General features: G+C 42.2%; 1 protein-coding gene across 1 annotated transcript; it reads left to right on the top strand.

Annotated features, from left to right (window-relative positions):
- Positions 1 to 1,670: 1,670 nt before the first annotated feature.
- LOC115464364 (vomeronasal type-2 receptor 26-like) lies at positions 1,671 to 24,400 on the top strand. The gene is made up of 6 exons (XM_030194750.1): positions 1,671 to 1,795; positions 2,421 to 2,712; positions 4,670 to 5,452; positions 11,421 to 11,648; positions 14,211 to 14,337; positions 23,502 to 24,400. The coding sequence occupies exons 1-6, from the start codon at positions 1,671 to 1,673 to the stop codon at positions 24,398 to 24,400; spliced, it is 2,454 nt and encodes an 817-aa protein (XP_030050610.1).

Here is a 24,400-nt window from a genome sequence, read left to right as displayed (position 1 = left end):
ATAGGTTAGTAGAAGAAGTTTGAACAGGATACAAAAACGGATAGGGAGCCAGTGAAGCAACCTCAGGAGAGGGGTAGTATGAGTAAAGCGACCCTGGCGGAAGATGAGACGGGCAGCAGAGTTTTGAACCAATTGGAGAGGGGAGAGGTGACTAAGTGGGAGGCCAGCAAGAAGCAGATTGCAGTAGTCTAAACGAGAGGTGACAAGGGTGTGGATGAGGGTTTTGGTAGAGTGCTCGGAAAGAAAGGGGCGGATTTTACGGATGTTGTAAAGAAAGAAACGACAGGTCTTGGCGATCTGCTGGATATGAGCAGAGAAGGAGAGAGAAGAGTCAAAGATGACCCCAAGGTTTCGAGCTGAGGAGACAGGGAGAATGAGACTGCCATCAACAGAAATAGAAAACGGAGGGAGCGGGGAGGTGGGTTTGGGGGGAAAAATGAGAAGCTCGGTTTTGGTCATGTTTAATTTCAGGTGGCGTTGAGACATCCAGACAGCAATGTCAGACAAGCACGCTGAAACTTTGGTTTGGATGCAAGGTGAGATATCAGGGGTAGAAAGGTAGATTTGGGAGTCATCAGGTTGCCCACCCTGGGATAGTAACACAATATAAACCTCAGATTCTTTTCCACTTTATTGTGCAATGTGTCAGTTTGAGTCTTCTCCAAAATATTGTCCAGGTTGCCCCACCTATGCAGACTCCTTGTTTCCCTTGCCTCCTCCTAGGAGTCCTATCCCCTCAAGTCCGACATCAAGAAGGCTGTAGGGACTCCCCCTCACACCCTGTATTTGTGCAGAGATGTTTTCACCTAGTAAAGGGTCACCAAAACAGACTTCAGATGCAGATATGATTCCATGTGTCACAATGAAAGAAGAGTTTAATTTTACTTTCATTTAATTTCAGCATATTCCATCTTTATAGCACTGGGCGTCCCAAAGGCAGATTACAGCAACAGTTAAGATCAAGAAACAGGATATTATCACTGAAATTTTGCCATCTCTGTATAGTATAGAACAGTGTAGAAAAATTAGCACAAAATACAGATATTATAACTGCGGTTTCTACCAGCTATAATAATTTTTAAAATGTTTTAGTGATGTTCAATTTTTATTTCATGATTATATCTAAATATGGGAAGCTTTCAAATAAATTAAAAAGCTATCAAATAAGTAAAAAATAAAACAAAATCTTTGCCCTCCATCTTTTAAGGCACTGCCTATCCAACTGGAACTAGATAGGAACGCCAGACACGTCAGAATTGTAGCATAGCGAGTGGATTTGAATCATTTGATATATTCTGAGAATATATCAAATGATTCATTCTGGGTTGCCTTGTGAAGCGGGGGAACTGGGATATCTTTAACAAAACAAACAACAGCTAGTGCCACGGAGGAAGAACCAAATTCCTTCCATCCCCAGGCTGACAGAGGCCCAGTCCAGAATGATGATGGTCATTGTCCCTCACAAAGACGAAGAGCTCAGCTGAAGCTGAGGCCGAGAGAGGCAGGCTCCGTGTGAGTGTTGTCCACAGCTGGGCTCAGACTCTCTGCTCTGCTCACTGCCTGGTGCCTGACAAACACCGCGCCGACCTGCACAACTGCACTGTGTGCGCGGAGGGGGGGGGGGAGTGGACGAACCGACTGAGGAGGAAGACGTAGGATCATACGACGTGATGTCGACAGCTTTCTCCCTCCCTGCATCCTCCTCCGCGGTTTGCTGTGTTGTTCCCTACTTCCCTTCCTGGCGGACGGACGGCGCTCACAGAGGAACAGAGGCAGCTGATCAGCAGCAGGGCAGGCACTGACTCTAAGCATCAGTCTACCATCTGGCAGCGGCGCAGGCTCCTCAGAGTCAGCATCAGACTCTGCGCGGGAAGGAAGGCAGGACTCAGAGCAGAAGCATTCATGCGCATAGGCGCCATATTTCTAGAACTCCACTTGGGGGAGCGACCGCTCCCCCTGCGCTCCACCTAGCTAGGCTTCTGCATATCTCCACAATTTAGGTGTGAGTATTTTCCCCGGCTCTGTGAATGAAGTATGTGCACATAAAAGTAAATACTCACTTATGCTAGTTTTCTATAAAGGAGGGCAGGCGACTACCAGTAGCCCTCCAGTCATCTATGTTCAGGGTCTGCTTTATAGAATTGCTCCCATAGTGGTGATATTCATCCTGTATACAGATAGTCTGTGCATTTAAGTTTAGGCCTAAAAGTATAAGGATAATGGCTGACAGCCTGAGATTAATCTGTATATTCAGTGTCACTGCCTATCCATATAGCAGTACTTAATATATTTATTTTTCAATCTCTGCAGCTGGCTTTTAAAAACACACACTGACCACTGGCTTTGAAAATAGTTCCACAGTTTATGTTCATCTTTCAGTGAGTGATTAATTAATTATCTGATCTTCATTGTCCATACAGTTATTATGAAGAAAACTATTTTGACTACCTGGCATTTGTTTCTGCAGTGGAGGAGATTAACAATAGCTCAGAGCTCTTACCCAACATCACCCTAGGGTTTCATCTTTATGAATCTTACCGCAATTCATTCTTTGCTTTGGGGGCTGCCATAAATATATTTACTGGTATGGACATATGGGTTCCTAATTATCACTGCAAAACATCTGGCACATTGGCTGCTATCATTGAAGGCCTTACATCAGAGGAATCAAGATGGATGTCCAATATGTTCAGGATGTACCACTATCCACAGGTAAAAGGACTGTTCTATTTTCTTTTACTGTATAATCCACTAGGAAAGAGTGAAGGATGGTGAACCTGTGATGCATCATTTTGAATTAAAAAGACCATTGGGAGGAGGCAGTGTGGCTAATTGCATTTAGGTCTTCTTTTCAGTGCCTACGTTTGGCTTACCAAGGGGCCCTTTACTAAGCTGTGTTACAAAGTGGCGTTAAAATGCTCTTGCATGGATTTTTCCTGTGTGCTAAGGTCAATTCTGGTCACCGCATCTCAAAAAAGATATAGTGGAATTAGAGAAGGTGCAGAGAAGGGCGACAAAAATGATAAAGGGGATAGGATGACTTTCCTACGAGGAAAGGCTAAAGCGGATAGAGCTGTTCAGCTTGGAGAAAAGGCAGCTGAGGGGAGGTATGATAGAGGTCTAGGGGGCATGCGATGAAGCTACAATGTAGTAAATTTAAAACAAATAGCAGAAAATGTTTATTAACTCAACGTGTAATTAAACTCTGGAATTCGTTGCCAGAGAATGTGGTAAAGGCGGTCAGCTTTGCAGTGTTTAAAAAAGGTGTGGACGGCTTCCTAAAGGAAAAGTCTTTAGACCATTATTAAATGGACTTGGGGAAAATCCACTATTTCTGGCATAAGCAGTATAAAATATTTTGTACTTTTTTGGGATCTTGCCAGGTATTTGTGACCTAGATTGGCCACTGTTGGAAACAGGATGCTGGGCTTGATGGACTTTTACCACAGTCATAAAATGGCCTTTTTCTAATTTTTGCATTAATGACCATGCGTTGATGTTGTCATTAGTGTGCAGCGTTTAAAAAATTAGGATTTAAGAACTCACATGCAACTGGCTTGGTCACTGTTTGGAAAACAGGATACTGGGCTAGATGGACCATTGATCTGACCCAGTATGGCTACTCTTATGTTCTTATGCTATTCCTGCGCTAATCAATAAGGAGGGAATACAAAAAAATAGCACTAAAATTTTGGGGGTGATAAAAGTGAGAACTATGCACAGACAGTGGATAAAGAGGTCTCTCAGATTCTCAAACCAGATGTATCTAGGATGCAGGACCCCACACTGGGCCAAGCTGGAACAGGCATCCACATCAATGTATGATGTCAGAAGGCAGTGGATAAACCGGTCTCACAGGTTCTCTCTAATTTGCAGGTCCTTTTACCAAGTTGTGGTAAAAAAGGCACAGCACTATTGGCGGGTTCCAGGTAAAAAAGGCTGAAGATAGCCATGGCCATGTGTTAAGACTGCTCTTACCGTGTGGCCATGTGAGGGGAATTATTTCCTGCCACCCACTGAAGTGGCAGTAAGGGCCCCCGCGCTATCCCAGCAGTAACCAAGTACCATGTGGCACTGCCCAATTTCTTCTGGGTTAGCACTGCTAAAAAATACTGCCCTGTTTTCCCCAGCGTGGGAAATGGCATTCGCTGGGCTAGAGCTATTGCTGCTGCTCCCGTTGGGCCGGCAGTAGCTCCAAACTTGCTTGGGGTAAGGCCATGGTGGGCTTTCTGCCGCTTTGTGAAAGGACTCATTAGGTTCGTAACATTTTAACCTAGTTTTAGTGAAATATAGAATCCTAATGTTTCTGCTGAAAAATCACCTAAATATAGGAGCTTAAAAACTTATAGAAATTATTTAAAATGTGATCTCAACGTGGCAAAGATGATGTTGCATTAATTATTCTCTTTCCTATCTATATGTTCCATCTTTACTTATATCCTACGATGTCAATTCTAATGTTCTATTTCGTATTATGTTGACATTGTAAGTAGTATACCACGCCATACTTTGTTATTTGAATATTTTACTGCTGTAATTGTCTATTAATTATGTTTGATTTATTCTTACTGTACACTGCCTTGAATGAATTCTTTCAAAAAGGCGGAAAAGAAATCCTAATAAATAAATAAATAAATAAATATTATTTTTAATTTATTTTTATTTACAGATCAGTTTCATCTCACAGAATCTTTTAATGAGTGACACATTTAAGTTTCCTTTTTTCTACCGAACTGTCCCCAGTGAACTGCACCTTTGTGCTGGGATTGTCAGCTTATTGAAGCATTTTGGTTGGACCTGGGTTGGTATCATTGCATCTGAGGATGAGAACAACCTGAGGATGATTCAAATCCTGAGAGAAGAGATTGAGCAAAATGGTGGCTGCACTGCATTCATAGAAACCTTCAGTCAGAGCAATTTAATGACAATGGGGAAAATATATAAAATGGTAATGGACATGCCACCAATTAAAGTGATCATTCTCTGTTCTAATGAAGAACATATATTCTATCTACCCCTTCTTGTGTTGAACCCTGGGAAGATATGGATCACCAAAACTGAACTGAATTTTCTCTTGAAAGCTATAAAAAAAGTTAATATAACGAACACCATCTTATCATTTGCAATTGTAAAGAAAAAGATACCAAGCTTTACAAAATTTATCCAGGAGGTGAACTTTACCCTGTTTCCAAGTGATCATCACACTAAGATGTGGTGGACAGGCCTATGTGACAGCCAGTGTTCAAAAGACATAAAAAGATCCTGCAGTCCTGATGTAAAATTGTCATTTGTCCGACCCTGTAACACCAACTACATTGGGAAGAGCATTAGTGTATATAACGCTGTGTACGCCCTGGCACACGCACTGCATGACATGCTCATGTCTAGCTCTAGAAACACCACCTCAAGGGCTACAGAAATGTGGAAATTATCTGATTACTTGCCATGGAAGGTAACATCATTTGTTGTGTTGTTCAGAAGAAAGAAAAAGTGAGACAAAACAAAATGTGAAAGGAAAGACTTTGATGAAAAGGAGACTGTATGATCTCAGAAAGACACTGAAACCCCACGATCACAGAATGTTTTTTCATGATATGGTTCTTTATAAGAAGAATAGATAAAGAAGTGGGGAAAGTATACAAAGCATGGCTAACGGAATTCTTTTCACCTTTTCTACACATATATCCCTAATTCTATAAAAGGAGTGTACATCTCAGCCAATTTGCACCAAGAATTGGCTTTTTAACATGCAATTATTGGTGCTAATTTGAATAAATCAAGATGTACGCTCATGAATTTAGGTGCATGATCTCTGCCTAAATTTTATGCATGTCCTGTAAAAGGGGTCACAAAAATGGGAGGTTAATGGGAGGTTCAGGGTAGAGCGTGGGTGTGGATTTGGGTTATGCGTTTAATTATAGAAAATGCTATGAATTGGACAGACCTCTCACACACAGACACACTAGGAAACATGTCTTCCTTCATAAGGAACTTCCGTTGCTCTCCTCTAACTGTCACTAAGCAGATCTCTAACAAAAGCAGTGCAACCAATCAGAAAGCTCTATTCTAGCTCAGATTTCCATACAGAGATTCTATTAGGTATTTTAGGATAAAAACCATATATAAAACCTTTGTTTTGGATTCAAACTTCACAGTATAGATTATAGTCATGCCCTGATGTTTACTCTATAAAACTTTTCATGAAAATTGAACCTCAACTGCCCAAACTAGAACCTTTCAAAAACGGACTGATTTGCATGCCAACTAAGATTCAATAACCTTATAGCAAACAAGTATCAGTATCAGACAGCTACCTTCCACCATTAAAACCCATGCAAATAATTTTAAAATGTATTTTCAGTAGTTTTAAACTTGCTAGTGTCAGTGCAGGTCTCCATTGACACTACTGCACATGTGTCCGAATTCGCACCATTTTCCCCATTACCATGGCAACTAAGGACACTTCAAACACCCCCCTGCACTCCCAGCATTCTTTAGGACATTTTTAATTAAAATTGCTCAACGTGCACGAGCGTCGCTCGTGCGCAATTACAAACATCCCCCAATTCCATCCGCTGTTTTGATTTTTATATCTGACCCTTTTTAAGGGATATCCCAAACTTCACAACACTATTTTAATTAAAACATTTGTGGCTAAGTGTTTCCCATTTCTCCAAATTATAAACGGGACCATTGGTATACAACGGAACTTCACTCCTATGCGATTGACGTCAATGATGATGTCATTGCGCATCCACATGCTGCAGACCCGATTTCAGCGGCCTCCTACGTCCCCAAGGACCTCAGAGCTTTTCCTTCAGGCCTGTCCTGTTGCTGGCTCACCAAAGGCGATCCCGGAATGATGCGGATTGCGGCGAAATCGCAATCCCGCAAAGGACCCGCCCTCTGGCAGAAAATGCAGCCCAGAGCCTTTCCCCAGCTCAATGGCTCTACTGCCAGGTAAAAATAACTTTTTTTTTCTATACTGGTTACATTAAGTCTCCTGTTTTGTATAATTGGCTAACTCTATCATTGCTGCCATTGACTCTTCAATTGTTCTACTTTATATTCCGTTTCATCGATACAATTAAAAGGATACTGTAAGAATCATCTACATATTTCATAACTGAATACAATCAAGCTTCTCATGTTTTCATCTTCTATCTACTGGCCACTATGATGGACTGCACTGTGTTAGACTCAGCAATCTGATACTATCTATGTTAACACAAAAAATAAAGAGAGAGGGCTACAGAAGAAACAGAGAGAATTAACGAAAAAGAAAAACAGAGAAATGAGAAAGAAAGGGAAAGAAAAAGAGGGATCAATCTGGAGATATTGGTGGTGATTGTCAAAGCAATTTACCAGGATAAATAGTCATTTACTTTGGTATAATAGCTGAACAAAAAATCACTCTACTCTGCTTTGCTAGGGAGCTTGACCCAGACATTGTTGTGAAAGATCCTCTGAACAGAGACAATTGTCCTAGAAAAATTGCTGGATTTTTTTCACAAAACATACTAACAAATAAGATCCCTTCTTTTCTATCATGATTGAGTCCAAGAACTGTAAATCTGAAGATCCAGTGCTTATTGAGATACAGCTGCTTAAGGACATTCATAAATGTAGTTAGAGCTCACCAGAGATATTTATTTATTTATTTATTGCATTTGTATCCCACCTCTTTGCAGGCTCAATGTGGCTTACACTACATCATGGGTACTGGAAATAGGAGTGCATATACATTAGGTTTACAGAAGATTTGTGTTACATGGTGGTGAATTATATAATGGTGTTAAAGCAAAAGACATTATAAGATACAAAAAGAGCTAAAAACATAAACAAAAACTAAATATTTCTCATCATAAATTAGATGATCTGGAACACAAAACTGCCAATGTGGAGTTCAACATTCAACTCAGTAAGAAAGAAAAGAACATTAATCAGAAAATTACAACTAGACCTGGAAGAGCTTTCAATCAGATGCAGAAGAGGTAGCATCAGAATCCCGAGTTTACCAGCATTATCTGAGGGAAATAATATGATTACATTTCTAATCGCATGGCTACCGAAAATTCTGAAACTCTCCTTTGAACCTGAACTGGAAATAGAAAGAGCACATTTAGTTCCCTCGAGGTTGCTTACAGGAAATAGATATCGAAGATCCATAGTGAAAAAAGTCCTGCAATACCAGCACACTTGAAGGATTTTAACAATGGCTAAAAATAAAAAAAAACAAAAATCTGTTGCTGTTTCAAGATAAGACGATATTGATTGCACCTGATCTTGCTAAGACAATCACTCTGAATCGGAAATCTTTTTTATATATGAGAGCTAATCTAAAGGATCTGGGTGCAAATTTTGGGTTGCTTTATCCAACGAGAATGCTTGTGACTACTTTATATTCGGTTTCATTGATACAATCAATAGGATATTATAAGAACCATCGATGAATTTCATAACTGAATACAATCAAGCTTCTCATGTTTCCATCTTCTAACTACTGCCCACTATGCTGGATTGCACTGCAATAGACTCGGCATTCTGATACTCTCTTTGTTAACACTAGACTTAAATCTGGGCCTTAGAAAAAACAAATCTAGTCTAATTTATGTTCTAATACTTCTCTCCCATTTACTAAGCTGTTTTACTTGAATGGGCTGTGTCAGCATTAGCATAGTACCAGCCACTAGATCAGCTTAATAAACAGGGGGGTACTGTTTTCTATATAAATTTAGCGTATAAATAACGGGGATTACAGAGAATGCAATAGCCAGGGAGCTAAATAAGGAGAAAACAAAAACAAAACCAACTGCAAGCAGGTTTCGCAGTCAAACAACAGACCATAATCTCTTCCAGCTTTATACAGCAGAGGCAGTGGATAGTGGAGCTACTCCCTCAGAAGCAAATTTCTTAACATTCAGAAACGATCTAAGTTTTCTGAGGGATGAAAAAAATATTGTATATTATCATATTTCACCAAACATTTTCAAGGAAATCGAAATTGAAACACTGCACTATAGGCACATAAGGGCCTACACATGTGTAGCGCATGTCAAATCGACATTACCACCTGGCTAGCCCATACGCCTGGCATTAATTCTGCATTTGGTGCATGCCAAAAACCCATCTATAGTATACTTATAGTATGTTACATAAGTCAGTTTCAAAGCAAGGTAGATATTCCACATAAAGATTCACAGTGACCTCCAGTTTGAGTTGACAGTATCGAGGGTCATATATCACTGAAAAATAAAGTCCAGCTATTCAACAAAGAAAATCATTAAAGTCTTCCAACAGAGTGTATAGATGTGGGCATAAAATATTGTTTGGATAATAAACACAGACCACATATTGAGTACACACTCTTCTTAAAGTGCTAGGAAGGTATATAGTGTATATTGAAATGATTCATCTTTGTCTCCTGAGGTAGTTGCACATGTTGGTTCATCTTAATGGCAGAGTAAATGATGCCAGAAAACCAGATATAGTAGTAAAAGAGAAAAACAATAGAATGGCAATGATTTAGAGGTGCCGGTCCCAAGTGATTACTTGATGAATGATGGAGAGAGAGGGGAGATCCTCAAGTATCAAGAAATGCAGTCTGAAAAGAAGAAAACGTATTTCCCATTGTTTTGGGTGCCTACAGCTTGATCAAAAAGAACTTCAAAGTGCACTTGGATAAGTTGCCTATACATGCTACGTCTTATAAGCTCCAGAAAGAAGCTTTCTTTGGTTTAGCATTGAGGTTCATTCCTGTCTTGGTATGCGCAAAACTAATCCACTTGGAGAAATTGCTGCAGAGAAAGTAGACAAAGCATTGCAATATAGATGTAGCACATTACATCTATACATTTTTGTAGTTCTTCTGGATCTACATACAAGGTAGTTTTGTTAACATAAGTCACAAGCATTCCAAATCCAGCAATTTTCTAGCAAAATTGTCTCTGTGACCTTTTAGCAAGGCAGAAAATGACTGTTTATCCTGGTAAATTGTTTTGACAATCACCCTCAATATCATTAGCTTTTATCCCTCTCTTTCTTTCCCTTTCTTTCTGTTTTTCTTTTTTCTTTCATTCTCTCCATTTTTTCAGACTATGAAATCTAATCAGATTTTAAATATGTATTTCTTCTATAGCCTTCTCTCTTTAGTTTTTAAAAAATATTTTCGTAATAATCATATGGTTACCCGGTATCAATAGGTAGGTGATTCATGCCTGCCTGTCCTATTTTTCAATCATTGTTCAGTCTGGTATATTATGTGCTAAGGGATTTTACGATACAAATGGACAAGTTCCTAGCACATATAAAACAAGATTTAACAGTGGTTTTAAGATAAGAAAAAGCAGGTATGAATCGCTGAGTGACAGTAGAGCTGAAGAGAAATGTCTGTAGAGGAAAAAGACAACAGTAATGGCAGTAGTAATCAACACCTTTGGTGCAACCCCCAATAATCTGGACCACTATCTAAACAAATTAGGCTAGGGGTGGGCAACCACATTCCTCGAGGACCACAACCCAGTCGGGTTTTCAAGAATTCCACAACAAATATACATATGATCTATTTGCATACAGTGGAACCAGTGGACTGGTTTGTGGACCTCAAGGACTGTGGTTGTCCTCCCTTGTGTTATTTATTAATATATTTATTTATGCATTCTTGTATCCCACTATTTTCCAAAAACTGGTTTCAGTTCAAAATGGCTCTCAGTTTTACGGTTAGATGAAGTTACAGTAGTGTCAACTTCAAACAGCAGCATTACTGATGATACCTAAGAACTGGGTCAGACCAATGGTCCATCTAGTCCAGTATCCTGTTTCCAACAGTGGTCAATTCAGTACAAGGCAAAAACACAAATAGTAGCAACATTCCATGCTACCATTCCTGGGGCAAGCAGTGGCTTCCCTATGTCTGTCTCAGTAGTAGACTATGAACTTTTCCAAACTTTTTTTAAACCCAGATATCTAACCACTGTGACCACATTCTCTAGCAATGAGTACCAGAGCTTAACTATTTGCCAAGTGAAAAAATATTTCCTCCTGTTTTTAAAAGTATTTCCATGTAATTTCATTGAGTGTCCCGTAGTCTTTGTACTTTTTGAAAGAGCAAAAACATCAATTCACTTCTACTAGTTCAAAACCACTCACGATTTTGTAGACCTCAATCATCTTCCCTCAGCTATCTCTTTTCCAAACTGAAGAGTCCTAACCTTTGTAGCCTTTTCTCATATGAGAGGTTTCCATCCCCTTTATCATTTTGGTTGTTCTTCTTTGAACCAATACCTAGACATCTACATCCAATCTCTAAAATCTGGTAGACAGTGTATATAATAATAATAATAATAATAATAAAGTTGAGAAGAAATATGTTGTTGGAAGTTAACAACAATTAAGTTCACTATTGAAATTCTAATTTTTAGCTTCATCATTATCTGAAGAATGTCCACTTTAAGAACAATCTGGATGAAGAGATCTTTTTTAATGAGAATAGAGAACTGAACACTGACTACAATATTATAAATCTGGTCCATCTACCCAATGGAGAGCAGCATCGTGAAATTGTTGGAAGTTATAATCCTTATGCTTCCAAAGGGCAGGATTTCATCATCAATGAGAAGGCAATTGTATGGGACAGTACATTCACCCAGGTCAGATTGAAGAAATATTAGAGCATGAAGGAAGACGCTGGACCATGTTGCATCATACTTGTTGTTAACTGTATTATCACAATTTTACCTGGTGCAAAAATAATAGAGCATTAGACCTTGCAATTAGTTTTTGAATTGATAAAGAACAATTTTGGATGAGGATATTAGAAAAGTTCAAAAAGAGACTAGATTAGAGAGGAGAAGATCAGTTTTCAACGGATTTATTTGTCTAAGATTTAGCTAGATAGACAAAAGTCTATGAAAATTGCATCAGATATGGCGGTCTTTTATGGATCTAAGGGGTAAGGTTCTAAATGGTTAAAGTGGTATAGAAAGATGGTCTGGACTAAAGGGGATAGATTTACAAAGTGTTGCTTTAACTCATTTTTAATATCCAAGCAATGGGTTTCACTCCAGGTATTAACATTTAAAAATATGCTAATGTGGTCATTTGGTATTCTCTGGCCAAGGGAAACTTTTCACCAGGTCTGGGGCAGCATAGAAGAGTTGGTTGAGAAGATCATTGTCTAACAGCACCCCTTCTTTCTGTACAACCTGACTACCATTCTCTGGACTGCTTCATGTACCAGTCAAAACTCTATCTAAACAATCCCCCTCCCCAGCTTAACAATGACTCCAACCTGACCTAACCCTCCTTCCAATAACATTAAAAAATTGCCCTGGTGATCTAATGGCCCCTATCCCTCCTATCCTCCACCTCCTCACACACAAATTCCCTGGTAGTCTAGTAGTCCGTGAGAAAGTAGCCCATTGTGCTGTGGCAGCTGCAGTGGCTAGTTGACCTCTTAGAAAGATTGCACATTTTTTTCCAATAGCATGGCGTGTACATTCTTTCTGAAATACTATGCCATCTTTGCATTTTGTGCCCATTCTTTGGAAAGAAGGTACACTATTTAAAAAAACACACACACAAACAACATGTTTTGAGCTGTCCATCCCTACAGACAGTTGAAGGGGAGGAGGAGGAGGAGGAGGAGGAGGAGAATATCATTTAAATAGGCAGTTGCTGTTGGCCTCTGCCTAATTCTTGTCACTGTTATAAGTACTGAAATTTCAAGTAAACTTGCCAGTTCAGAACTAACTTGGGACTGTTCTGAATTATTGAAAGGAAGAAGGGTGCAGCATGAGTGGATGTGAGGAGGGGCTTCAATTTTAAATGTAACTGTCACAAAATGCCTAGCCACCCACCTGAGGTTACAACACTGCCACTTACATACACAAGTACCTGGCAGAAACCCAAATGGTGGCAACACTCCATACTACAAATCCCAGGGCAAGCAGTTGCTTTCCCATATCTGTCTCAATAGCAGACTATGGACTTTTTCTCCAGGAATTTGTCCAAACCTTTTTCAAACCCAGGTAAGCTAACCACACATGGCATTTCTATTCATAATGATTCCACGCTGCTGACTGCATCATTTGGAATGTTTATTTTATTTGACTTAATTCCCTCTTTAACATATTGTGCAATCCCCCTCCAATTTGATCCTCTCTATCATTGTGATACAATTTGTACCCTGTTAACACAGTGTCCCATTGATTGTCCTCTTTCCACCAAGTCTCTGAGATGCCTATTGTATCTACCTCAGCATTTAGTGCTATATATTCTATCTCTCCCATCTTATTTTTTTGGCTTCTAGCATTTGTATTCAGGCACTCCAAATTGTGTTTTTTCCTTTGATCTACAAGCTGCTTAGGAGTTGAAGGGGACAATGTGCATATTTTTTTCCTGCTCTCTCATTATGCTCAAGTCCACCTGCAGCTGTCACTTATACTCTAAACTAGCACCCTCCTTCCACCAACTGTCTCACAACCACATTTGGGTGAGTAACAGTCTCCCACTCTCAAATTATCCCCAGTGATTTATAGGTTCCTGAAGCGTCACTCCTAGTGGTTCCACAGTTCCCAGAAAACACTCACAGATCCAAAACACAAACCAACAGGATTCATTATCAGTACAGGCAAGCAGGGTGAACAAACAATTGTGTTTATTCTATAAAAAATATATATTTAGGAAGTACTTGGGGAGATCAGGATATATAGCTGCTCACCAGTTATCAAATATAGCAGTTTTACAGGGCTTCAGCAAAGAGCCTTCTCTCTCTCGTCTCCTGAGTTGAGACTGGGGGAAAAACCACTACAATCCAAATGAAAAAAGCTTCTGGGCCAGTCAGAGCCCAGTCTGGAAGTTTTAAAAATATACTGCAGACTACCTTTCCAAAAGGCTTAAACAAAGAGATTAGCCATTGATCTGCAGCAGCTTCGAAATATAAACATGCACCTCCTGCTGGACAAAATAGAGAAATACACTGCAGGAAATACCCAGTACATTTTACAAGCATTTTACACACTGCTCTGTCACAGTAACCTGTAAAATAAGAAAGATCAATACACATGACACTTCCACTTCAAGCTAAATTTCAGATTCCAGATGCTTGAAAGCATGAATTGTTCCATAGGTGGGCAGATATAGCAACCTGCATTTTAACAATCATTGGTAAATGTTATGTCAAATTACCCAGAATTTCTTTCAATATTCAGACACCTCCTCAAGCAAAATGCAGTGAGAGCTGCCCTCCTGGCTTCATGAAATTAACCAGGAAAGGAGAGCCCATCTGCTGCTTTGACTGTATTCCATGTCCACAGGGAGAAATCTCAAACCAAAGTGGTGAGTGATATCATGTGGCATGTCAGTGACTGTGGATTATTTGCTATGGTGTTCATTTTCAAAAGAGAAAAACTTCTCAAAAGTGGCACAAAGTGGTAGATGGACCATTTTCTCATCAAAATATCTAAATCATGATTTTCAATGTTTCATTCTGCAGTTCATCTAAATTGCATGGGGGCATCTTGGAGGTGTGCTTTAGCTGAGACTTGGGTTGGCTTTACATCTGGATATTTTTCTGCTATAATAGAACAGAAAAAAAAGGTCCAGGGCAGAATAGAAATATGTTATTATCTAGACTTTTTCTAGTCATGAATAAGTCTGAAAAAGTTGCCTTAAATGATCAACTGAACATTGTAGGGATGAAGGCATGACTCCCCCTAAATCCTCCAATAGTCACTGACCCCTCCCATCCCCCCAAAATGTGACAGTGACAGTAAATACATGGCTCTGCGACAGCTGTGTGAGTTCTCCTGCAACACAGAAATTATATATACCAGCCATGTACACTACGTATTTCCCTATCCCCTGGCAGCTCTGAGTGGCAGCACTAATTGTGCAGCCCTACCAAAATAATATGTATTTTTTAGTACCTTTATTATCTGGTGATTTTATTTTATCATCTTCCTTTCCTTGCCCTCCTCTCCTCTCCATTCTATGGGCACCATGTCCTCCCTTCCCATGAACTAAGTCCAGATTTAATGTGTCAGTAATTAGAGCGTTTAAATGTGTATTTAGGACTGTACATCAATTAAAAGTTTCAATCGTACAATTTAGTGCAAATAATTTTTTTATTTGCACAATTTATCACACCATATGAATGGGCACCATCTCCCTTCCTCCCTTCTCCCTCCCTGGGCACCATCTCATCCTTTCCCTTCCCTTCCATTCCATAGGCATCAACTCCTTCCCCGCCCCTCCAAGGGCACCAAATCATCCCTTCCCTTACACTCCCCTCACTTAAATGGGCACCATCTCCTCCCTTCCCTCCTTTCATGATCACCATTGTTTCCCTTCCATTTCCTTCCCTCCCCTATTTCCAGCATCCTTCCGTGCCCCACACATCTCTCTCTTTCCTCTTTCTCCTGCTCCCTCCCCGGTTCACATATTTCTCTCTGTCATCTTTTTCTGCTTCCTCTTTATCCCATGGCACCTGATGTGGTCCCCATCTTTCTGTCTTTTATCTGCTTCCTCTTTCTTCCGTGCCCCTCCCCACCCTGTCTGAATCTTTCTTTGTCTTCTTTTCTTTTTCTGCTTCCTCTTTCTCCCATGTCCCCTCCCTGGTCTTAATATTTCTATCTGTCTTTTATCTGCTTCCTCATTCTTCTATGCCCCCCCCCCCCCACTGTGGTCGCATTCTGTCTTTGGCACCACTTATTACCTCTCCCAGCAAGGCAGTCCAACAGGCCCCCCTCTCCTCTGCGGCTCCTTCTCCCTGCTCCTCACCCTTGCAGGCTGCTCTGAAAACAGTGCTGCTTCTCACAGTGGCGTACCAAGGGGGGGGGGGGGGGCGGTGGGGGCGGTCCGCCCCGGGTGTCAGTGGGTGAGGGGGGTGCTCCGTTGACGCTGGCGGCGCTGCAGTCAGCAGCACTTATCTCCTGCAAGCAAGCGGCGTGGCAGGCAGCCTGCCCTGCTTGTAAACGAACGAAGTAAATCTCGTCATCGACTCGTCGGGCCTTCCCTCACTGGGTTCCGCCCTCCGCAATAGCTGGACCCAGTGAGGGAAGGCCCGATGAGTCGACGACTAAGAGAGATTTACTTTGTTCGTTTACAAGCAGCACACTGGGCACAGACGTGAGGCGTGGCCTCGGGACAACTGTGAGGGAAGGGCCTGAAGGTTGTGACCTTGGTCTTTGGGAAATGCAGCCTGTGTGAAGTGAACCGAGCCGTACTGGAATTTTTTTCCCCCTTGAATTTGAATAGATGGCTTGCAGGGGGGAAAAAAAAGTATTGTGTGTTAACCGTTTCTGAACTTTGCACTTCCTTAGCGTGTACTGGACAGCCTATTCTTTCGTATATTTGCGTCAGTGCTCTGTTGTATTAGTGTGTAATTAAATGGCACTGATGAAACTTAGATGATGGGTGAATGGAAGTGATTTATACACTGAAGAGCATAACGTGTTTTAATCTTTGCAAACACGCCTGTCTTAGAAAATCATAATATGAGGGCAGGTGGTGTTCCACTGAATTGAAAGTTTAAATGTATAAACAGTGATATAGGTACTAAACCAGTGGTACCCAATTTTTGCTGTTCAAGCTATCAGCTTACTCTGTTTGAAATTATCTTGAGGGAAGGGGGATATGATAGTGTCAATTGAACCACCACATTACCAACATTCACATAATATATGACCTTCTGGTGGAGGTTGTGGAGTCGAGGACTGGTTCAGAATTTGAAAAGGCATGGGATAAGCATGTGGTGTTGCTTAGCAAAAGGAAGAGTAAGGGTTTACAGGGGATGGACAGACTGGATGGGTCATATGGCCTTTATCTGCCTGCATGTTTCTATGTAGATGGGAGAGGGAGGGAAGGAGTTTCAGATGGGAGAGGGGGGTTTCAGATGGGAGGGGGGAAAGGGGTTTCAGATGGGAGGGGGGTTTCAGATGGGAGAGGGAAGGAGTTTCAGATGGGAGAGGAAGGAAAAGAGTTTCAGATGGGAGAGGGGGGTTCAGTGGAGCTGAAACTGGAGGCTGAAAGGGGGGGGCAGGTGGGATGTGTGGGCTGGGGCTAGAACTAGGGGCAGGTGGGATAAGGGATTTGGAACTGGGGGCTGAAAAAAGGGGCAGAGAGAGATCCTGGATGGATGGATGGATGGATGGATGGGGGGCAGGGCAGACCCTGGATGGATGGATGGATAGGGGGGAGAGGGAGGGCAAATGGTGGATTGAAGGGGCAGAGAGAAAGGGCAGACAGTGGATGGAAGGACTAGAAAGGGCAGACGGTGAATGGAAGGGGAAGAGAGGGCAGATGGTGGATTGAAGGGGCAGAGAGAAAGGGCAGACATGAATGGAAAGGGGAGAGAGAGAGAGAGGTTAGACAGGGGCAGATGGTGGATGGAAGGAGCAGAGATAGAGGGCAGATGTGGATGGAAGGGGCAGAGAGACAGGGCAGACATTGGATGGAGGCATCAGCAGAGAGGGCAGACACTGGATGGCAGAGAGAGACCGGAGACAGATGCTGGATGGAAGGAAGACAATAAAAAGAAGATGAGGAAAGCAGAAGCCAGAGACAACAAACTGTAAATAAAATATATATTTTTACTTTTTTTTTGCTTTAGGATAAAGTAGTATTGTAGCTGTGTTAATAAATGTTTGTAATAGAACATGTAAATAAGGTAATCTTTTTATTGGACTAATTTTAATACATTTTGACTAACTTTCGGAGAGCAAAACCCCCTTCCTCAGGTCAGTATAGGATACTGTAACAGCACTATACTGTATTGACCTGATGAAGAAGGCTTTGGCCTCTGACAGCTAAATGTATTAGTCCAATAAAATGGTATTTTATTTTCTATATTTGTTTTATTTCTATTTGTTAATTTGTAAAGTGGTGATTGGTATTTGTTAGTTTTTTTCAAATTTACATCTGCTGTCTTTATATTTTACACAGTACTAGGGGACATTTTCTGTTTCTGTGGTGTTGCATTGCATGCAGAGTCTGGCATCTTGGGGGTTCAGTTTAATTTTTCTCTAAATAGAAAGTTTATGATTACTTATTCTATAGTGGATTAGGGTGTATCTGTGTTTGTGAAAAAGACATGGCTTTCAGTTGGCATTGACTGTGCAGGATCGAGGATCTGTACTATTCTGTCTGGTTTCGTTTTACAATAGGTGAATTGATGTTCTTGTGCTCACTGTAGTGTTTAAGATGCTTTCGTTTTCCTTGCGTGACTCGTAGAAATGACTGCTAATGGTATGGTAGAATTGCTCTATAGGTCCTGAGTGTTTTGTATTCTCGGTATGCCTAGTACTGGATTTTGGAGGGGGTGTTAAAAAATGACCGGCCCCGGGTGTCATCTACCCTAGGTATGCCACTGGCTTCTCACCCATCCCAAAGCATCTCTTTGCAACAGGAAGAACTGGGGGGGAACTTCCTATTACAGAGAGACACTGCGGGCAGGGTGAGAAGCAGCACTATTTTCACTGCAGGGGTGAGGAAATGGTGGACCTTTAAGTACAGTAGGTTTTCTCTGTTCCTGGAAGGTTCACTATACAATATGAAAAGGCTTATGTGGGAATTGTACCTGGATCCCTTTATGTGAAGTTCACTGCACTGACCATTAGGCTGCCTCTCTGCACTGCTGGGATGTCTGTGTGGTCAGTTCAGTGGGAATGCTGCTAGACAGACCTCCCTATGGCTTGTTTTTCTATGTTTTTTCCTGGAACCTTTTTTTTTTTCTTCAAAATGGTGTTTACAGATGGATGTATTGAGACTGAAAACATCAAAGCCATAATCGAACCAGAAATTTAGATGCTTTTCTCATTTATGCCTGTGTGTTAGACATTAATGGAAATATTTTCAGAAAAACGTCTGGATGTTACAACGAAAATGACGCTCCACAGCTCCTGCTGTGTGAAACTCAGAAGTATGCAAAAAATTATGGAAAATAAGAAATCTGTATAAGCCATACTCATCCATTTTTCTTGTTGAGATCATTCTTATTTTGTAGTTTGAGGAAAATTGCCCTAGATAATAATTCCCACAGCACAGGACTTAACAAAGATCTGTTTTTTAAAAATCCCATTATAAACCATGAAATTCTTATGCTATGTTACCCTCCTATCAACCATCCATCTCTCCTTGTCTCTCTCGATGGGAATGAAAATGAGTGTCTGCATCAGAGGATTAAAAGCAGGCAAATGCTAACAAATCTGAAACCCTGTCAACAATAGCAAGAGGCAGTCGTATATTGTTTAGTAATATTGAATGGTGCAGTTTAAAATCATTACCAATGCTCAGTTTAGTAAAAGACCCCCCCCCCCTTTCAAACCCACTTATCATCACTAATTGGACTTAATTAATTCTAATAGGTGCAGCCAACATGGGGGGTGTGGTCAGAGGAGCTTTGGGTGTCTCTGTTCCATCAATTAAATTTACGTGTGTTGTTATATTATTCAGGCCTATGCACGTAGATTTAAGCGCAGGCATTTAAACCAGCTTTGCACTAGCGTAAAAGCCACACATAAATCTATACACATCCGCCCAGTCTAAGCGTATTCTATAAACCGCATCTGAATTTTAGACGTGCCTAGATATAATGTGTCACATATAGAATCGGGTCCAGTGCTTAGTTAGGTGCCATTTAGAGAATAGCGCTTTGTGGAAAGATACGTAACTACATTTAGGCGTGACCATTTACACCAATAAAAACTTGTTATAAATCCCTGTACCTAAATTAAGTATGGACCCTCTTTAATGCATAATAATGCATATAAATTAAAGGAACACCCCTGATCCTCCCATGACCCTCCTATAGCCGTGCCCCCTTTTTGGAGCCACTAACTAGCCAGTGCCACTGAATATTAGCACATAGCCCTGCACAAATGAATTAACCATCCAAAAGCCTTTTACGGCTGGTTAAATCATTTTGGATATCAATCTTACAGTGTTAATTTTGCTCACTTTCTAGAAAATAGATGAAAAACAAAAGAAAAAATAGGAGTAAGATATAGAGGAAACAATAGCAGCTATGTATTTTTTATTTAGTGAGATGAGTTGAATTAGCAAAGTGTCTGTCTACTGTGCATACCGATTCCAATTTGTAACTGGTTCATAGGCGGTCGGTGGCCCAACTGTTTGGGGAGGCTAAAGGGGGCGGGGTTAGGATGGGGCCAGGGGTGGAGCTTAAATCCATAATTGTCTGATAACACACAGAAAAAATAAATAAATAAAAATAAGTCACAATTAATACCTTTTATTATATTTAGATATTAGATATGTCAAAGAATAAAGTGGTTGCTCAAAGCATATTCTAAGCACAATCGCTCAACTGCAAAACACTATGCACAACTTGTGCAAAAACACACTCAGAACCTTACTGTACCATAAATATTACAATGGGCAGAACCTAATACACCAATATACCACCTATACGGAAAATGCAGACCGTCAACAATATGAAACAAGGGATCATATCATCACAATTCTCATGTAGAGCCACAAAACACCCTAATTCATGTTTAATGTGGGATAAAATGCCATAAATAAGTAAATAAATATAAACTTTTAATGTTGAGAACCTGATTCTCAAAGTGGACATATTCCAAACACTATAATGAAAATACAATGATCTTTTCTACCTTTGTTGTCTGGTGACTTTTTCTGATCATGCTGGCCCAGTATCCGATTCTACTGCTATCTGTCCTCAGTGCAGGTCAGGAAGTCATCCTCATTAAATATCTCCCTGGCAACCCAGGACACCTCCAGCCAAACCCCCCTGCTCTCCCAGCAGTAAAGTAAACAAATTAAACCATAAACCAATTTCTACAGCTGGTTAAACAAGGCTAGAGGACTTTCACTGCAGCTCCTGCTGTGAGGATAGAGGTAAATCCAGGGCCGTGCTAACACGGTAAGCGAGGTAAGCATGGCAGGGGGGCGCTTCCCTCTGGGGGGCGCCGCCGCACCATGCTCACCTCGCTCGCCCTCCCGCAACGTCCCTTTTCTTTTTTTTTCTTTTTAAATTTACCTCCGTGGTGGCGGTTCCGGCAGCGCAGCGTGAGGGAAGGAGGCGGCGCTCTCGACGTCTCTAGCCTTCCCTTCGCTGTGTTCCGCCTTCTTCTGACGTCAAGGATAACATCAGAAGAAGGCGGAACACAGCGAAGGGAAGGCTAGACTTCGGGAGCACCGCCTCCTTCCCTGATGCTGCGCTGCCGGAAACGCCACCACGGAGGTAAATTTAAAAAGAAAAAAAAGAAAAGGGATGTTGGGGGGAGAGAAGAGGGTGGGCAGTTGAACAATGGGAGCGAGAGGGCCGGGGAGAAACGAGAGCATGGATGCGAAGGGGGGGGGAGAAGAGCGTGGGTCAGGCTGGGACATGGGAGAGAGAGGAGCATGGATGCGAGGGGGGGTCATGGAAGGGAGAGAGGGGAATTGCTGGATAGGGATTAATGGAGGGGGCAGGGGGCAGAGGAGCACGGATGGGCATGGATTGGGAGGGCAGGGCTCAGGGAGAGAGGGGAATTGCTGGAAAGGGATGAATGGAGGGGGCAGGGGACAGAGGAGCATGGATGGCCATGGATTGGGAGGGCAGGGCTCAGGGAGAGAGGGGAATTGCTGGATAGGGATGAATGGAGGGGGCAGGGGACAGAGGAGCATGGATCGGCATGGATTGGGAGGGCAGGGCTCAGGGAGAGAGGGGAATTGATGGAAAGGGATGAATGGAGGGGGCAGGGGACAGAGGCGCATGGATAGGCATGGATTGGGAGGGCAGGGCTCAGGGAGAGAGGGGAATTGCTGGATAGGGATGAATGGAGGGGGCAGGGGACAGAGGCGCATGGATGGGCATGGATTGGGAGGGCAGGGCTCAGGGAGAGAGGGGAATTGCTGGATAGGGATGAATGGAGGGGACAGATGGGCATGGATGGATATGGATTGCAGGGCAGGGCTCAGGGAGAGAGGGGAATTGCTAGATAGGGATGAATGGAGGGGGCAGGGGACAGAGGAGCATGGATGGGCATGGATTGGGAGGTCAGGGCTCAGGGAGAGGGGAATTGCTGGAAAGGGATGAATGGAGGGGCAGGGGACAGAGGAGCATGGATGGGCATGGATTGGGAGGGCAGGGCTCAGGGAGAGAGGGGAATTGCTGGATAGGGATGAATGGAGGGGGCAGGTGACAGAGGAGCATGGATGGGCATGGATTGGGAGGGCAGGGCTCAGGGAGAGAGGGGAATTGCTAGAAAGGGATGAATGGAGGGGACAGATGGGCATGGATGGATATGGATTGCAGGGCAGGGCTCAGGGAGAGAGGGGAATTGCTGGATAGGGATGAATGGAGGGGGCAGGGGACAGAGGAGCATGGATGGGCATGGATTGGGAGGGCAGGGCTCAGGGAGAGAGGGGAATTGCTGGATAGGGATGAATGGAGGGGACAGATGGGCATGGATGGATATGGATTGCAGGGCAGGGCTCAGGGAGAGAGGGGAATTGCTGGATAGGGATGAATGGAGGGGGCAGGTGACAGAGGAGCATGGATGGGCATGGATTGGGAGAGCAGGGCTCAGGGAGAGAGGGGAATTGCTGGAAAGGGATGAATGGAGGGGGCAGGGGACAGAGGAGCATGGATGGGCATGGATTGGGAGGGCAGGGCTCAGGGAGAGAGGGGAATTGTTGGAAAGGGATGAATGGAGGGGGCAGGGGACAGAGGAGCATGGATGGGCATGGATTGGGAGGGCAGGGCTCAGGAAGAGAGGAGAAATTGCTGGACATAGAGGGGAGGGAAGAGAGATGAAGGAGATGAAATGAGGGAAAAGGAAGACAGGAGAAAAACTGCACATGGATGAAGAAAATAGGCAGAAGCTGAGGACCAGAAATGAAGAAGAAAGGAGGAAAGGAAAGAAATAAATGGAAAGGAAGCCCTGGAAATGGAGTTAAGAGGACAGATAGCAGCAGAATCAGATACTGGGCCAGCATGATCAGAAAAAGAAAGTCACCAGACAACAAAGGTAGAAAAAAAATCATTTTATTTTCATTTTAGTGTTTGGAATATGTCCACTTTGATAATTTACATCTGCTATCTTATTTTGCAATGTATAGCAATTTGTTTCTAAGAATATTGCTGACAATTCCTGTCAGTGTGGTAAGTGGTGAGCGATCATTTTCATGGGGGGGGGGGGGGGGCCCTCCGCCGCCGCCAACTGATAGTCTGCAGGGGGGCGCCAACTGATAGTCTGCAGGGGCCGCCAGAGACCCTAGGCACGGCCCTGGGTAATCAACAATTTAAACCCCTCAGAGCACAGCAGGGGAGGCTTAGCCTCTCCAAGCCTCTTATACCGGGCGCCTATGAACTGGTTGATGTGCATCAAAACTGCTTCACCATTCTAAACATTAAGATATTATAGGACAACATTATCTGCTGTAGTCTGAAGTATAGAGTATTAATTTAATGGTCATGCACTATCCATAAACCAATGCTGTTTATGAGATATTAAAACAATATTCATCTTCCTCAGATATGGACAACTGTATGAAATGTCAAGAAGACCATTGGTCCAATCACAAGAGAGATACCTGTATCCCAAAATTGATAATTTTCCTGTCCGATGAAGAAGCTCTGGGGATGGCTTTGACTACCAGCAGCATTTTCTTCTCTCTTATCAATGCAATTATTCTGGGAATCCTCATTCATTACAGAGACACACCTATTGTGAGAGCCAATAACCGAGACATCAGCTATATCCTCCTCATCTCCCTTATGATCTGCTTTCTGTGCTCTTTGATTTTCATTGGCCGTCCTGAACCCGTGACCTGCATTCTCCGTCAGACTACCATTGGGATGATTTTCTCTATCTCACTGGCTTCCATACTGGCAAAAACCATCACTGTGGTTATGGCCTTTCATGCAACCAAGCCTGGAAGCAAGCTCCGGAAATGGATGGGTTCCAGGATCTCATATGCTATAATACTTTCCTGCTCTCTTTTTCAATTTACTCTCTGTCTCATCTGGTTGTTTACTGCTCCCCCATTCCCATATCATAACATGCAATCAGAAACTGGGGCAATAGTAATTGAATGTAATGAAGGATCAATTTTTGCATTTTACTGTGTTCTGGGTTTCCTGGGATTTCTGGCTGGTATCTGCTTCATCACTGCGTTCTTATCAAGAAATCTACCTGACAGTTTCAATGAGGCCAAGTACATTACTTTCAGCATGTTGGTGTTCTGCAGTGTTTGGTTGACTTTTATCCCAACATATTTGAGCACAAGAGGAAAATACATGGTAGCAGTGGAGATATTTGCCATACAAGCTTCCAGTGCTGGACTGTTGGGATGTATCTTTATGCCCAAATGTTGCATTATCCTATTGAGGCCCGATATGAATAGCAGGAAATATCTTACAAAAAAGAACTGA

Source organism: Microcaecilia unicolor, chromosome 3 (assembly GCF_901765095.1).
Source record: "Microcaecilia unicolor chromosome 3, aMicUni1.1, whole genome shotgun sequence".
Classification (NCBI taxonomy): domain Eukaryota; kingdom Metazoa; phylum Chordata; class Amphibia; order Gymnophiona; family Siphonopidae; genus Microcaecilia; species Microcaecilia unicolor.
The sequence above is the reverse complement of the archived record's forward strand: the minus strand, read 5'-3'. Positions and strand labels throughout refer to the sequence as shown.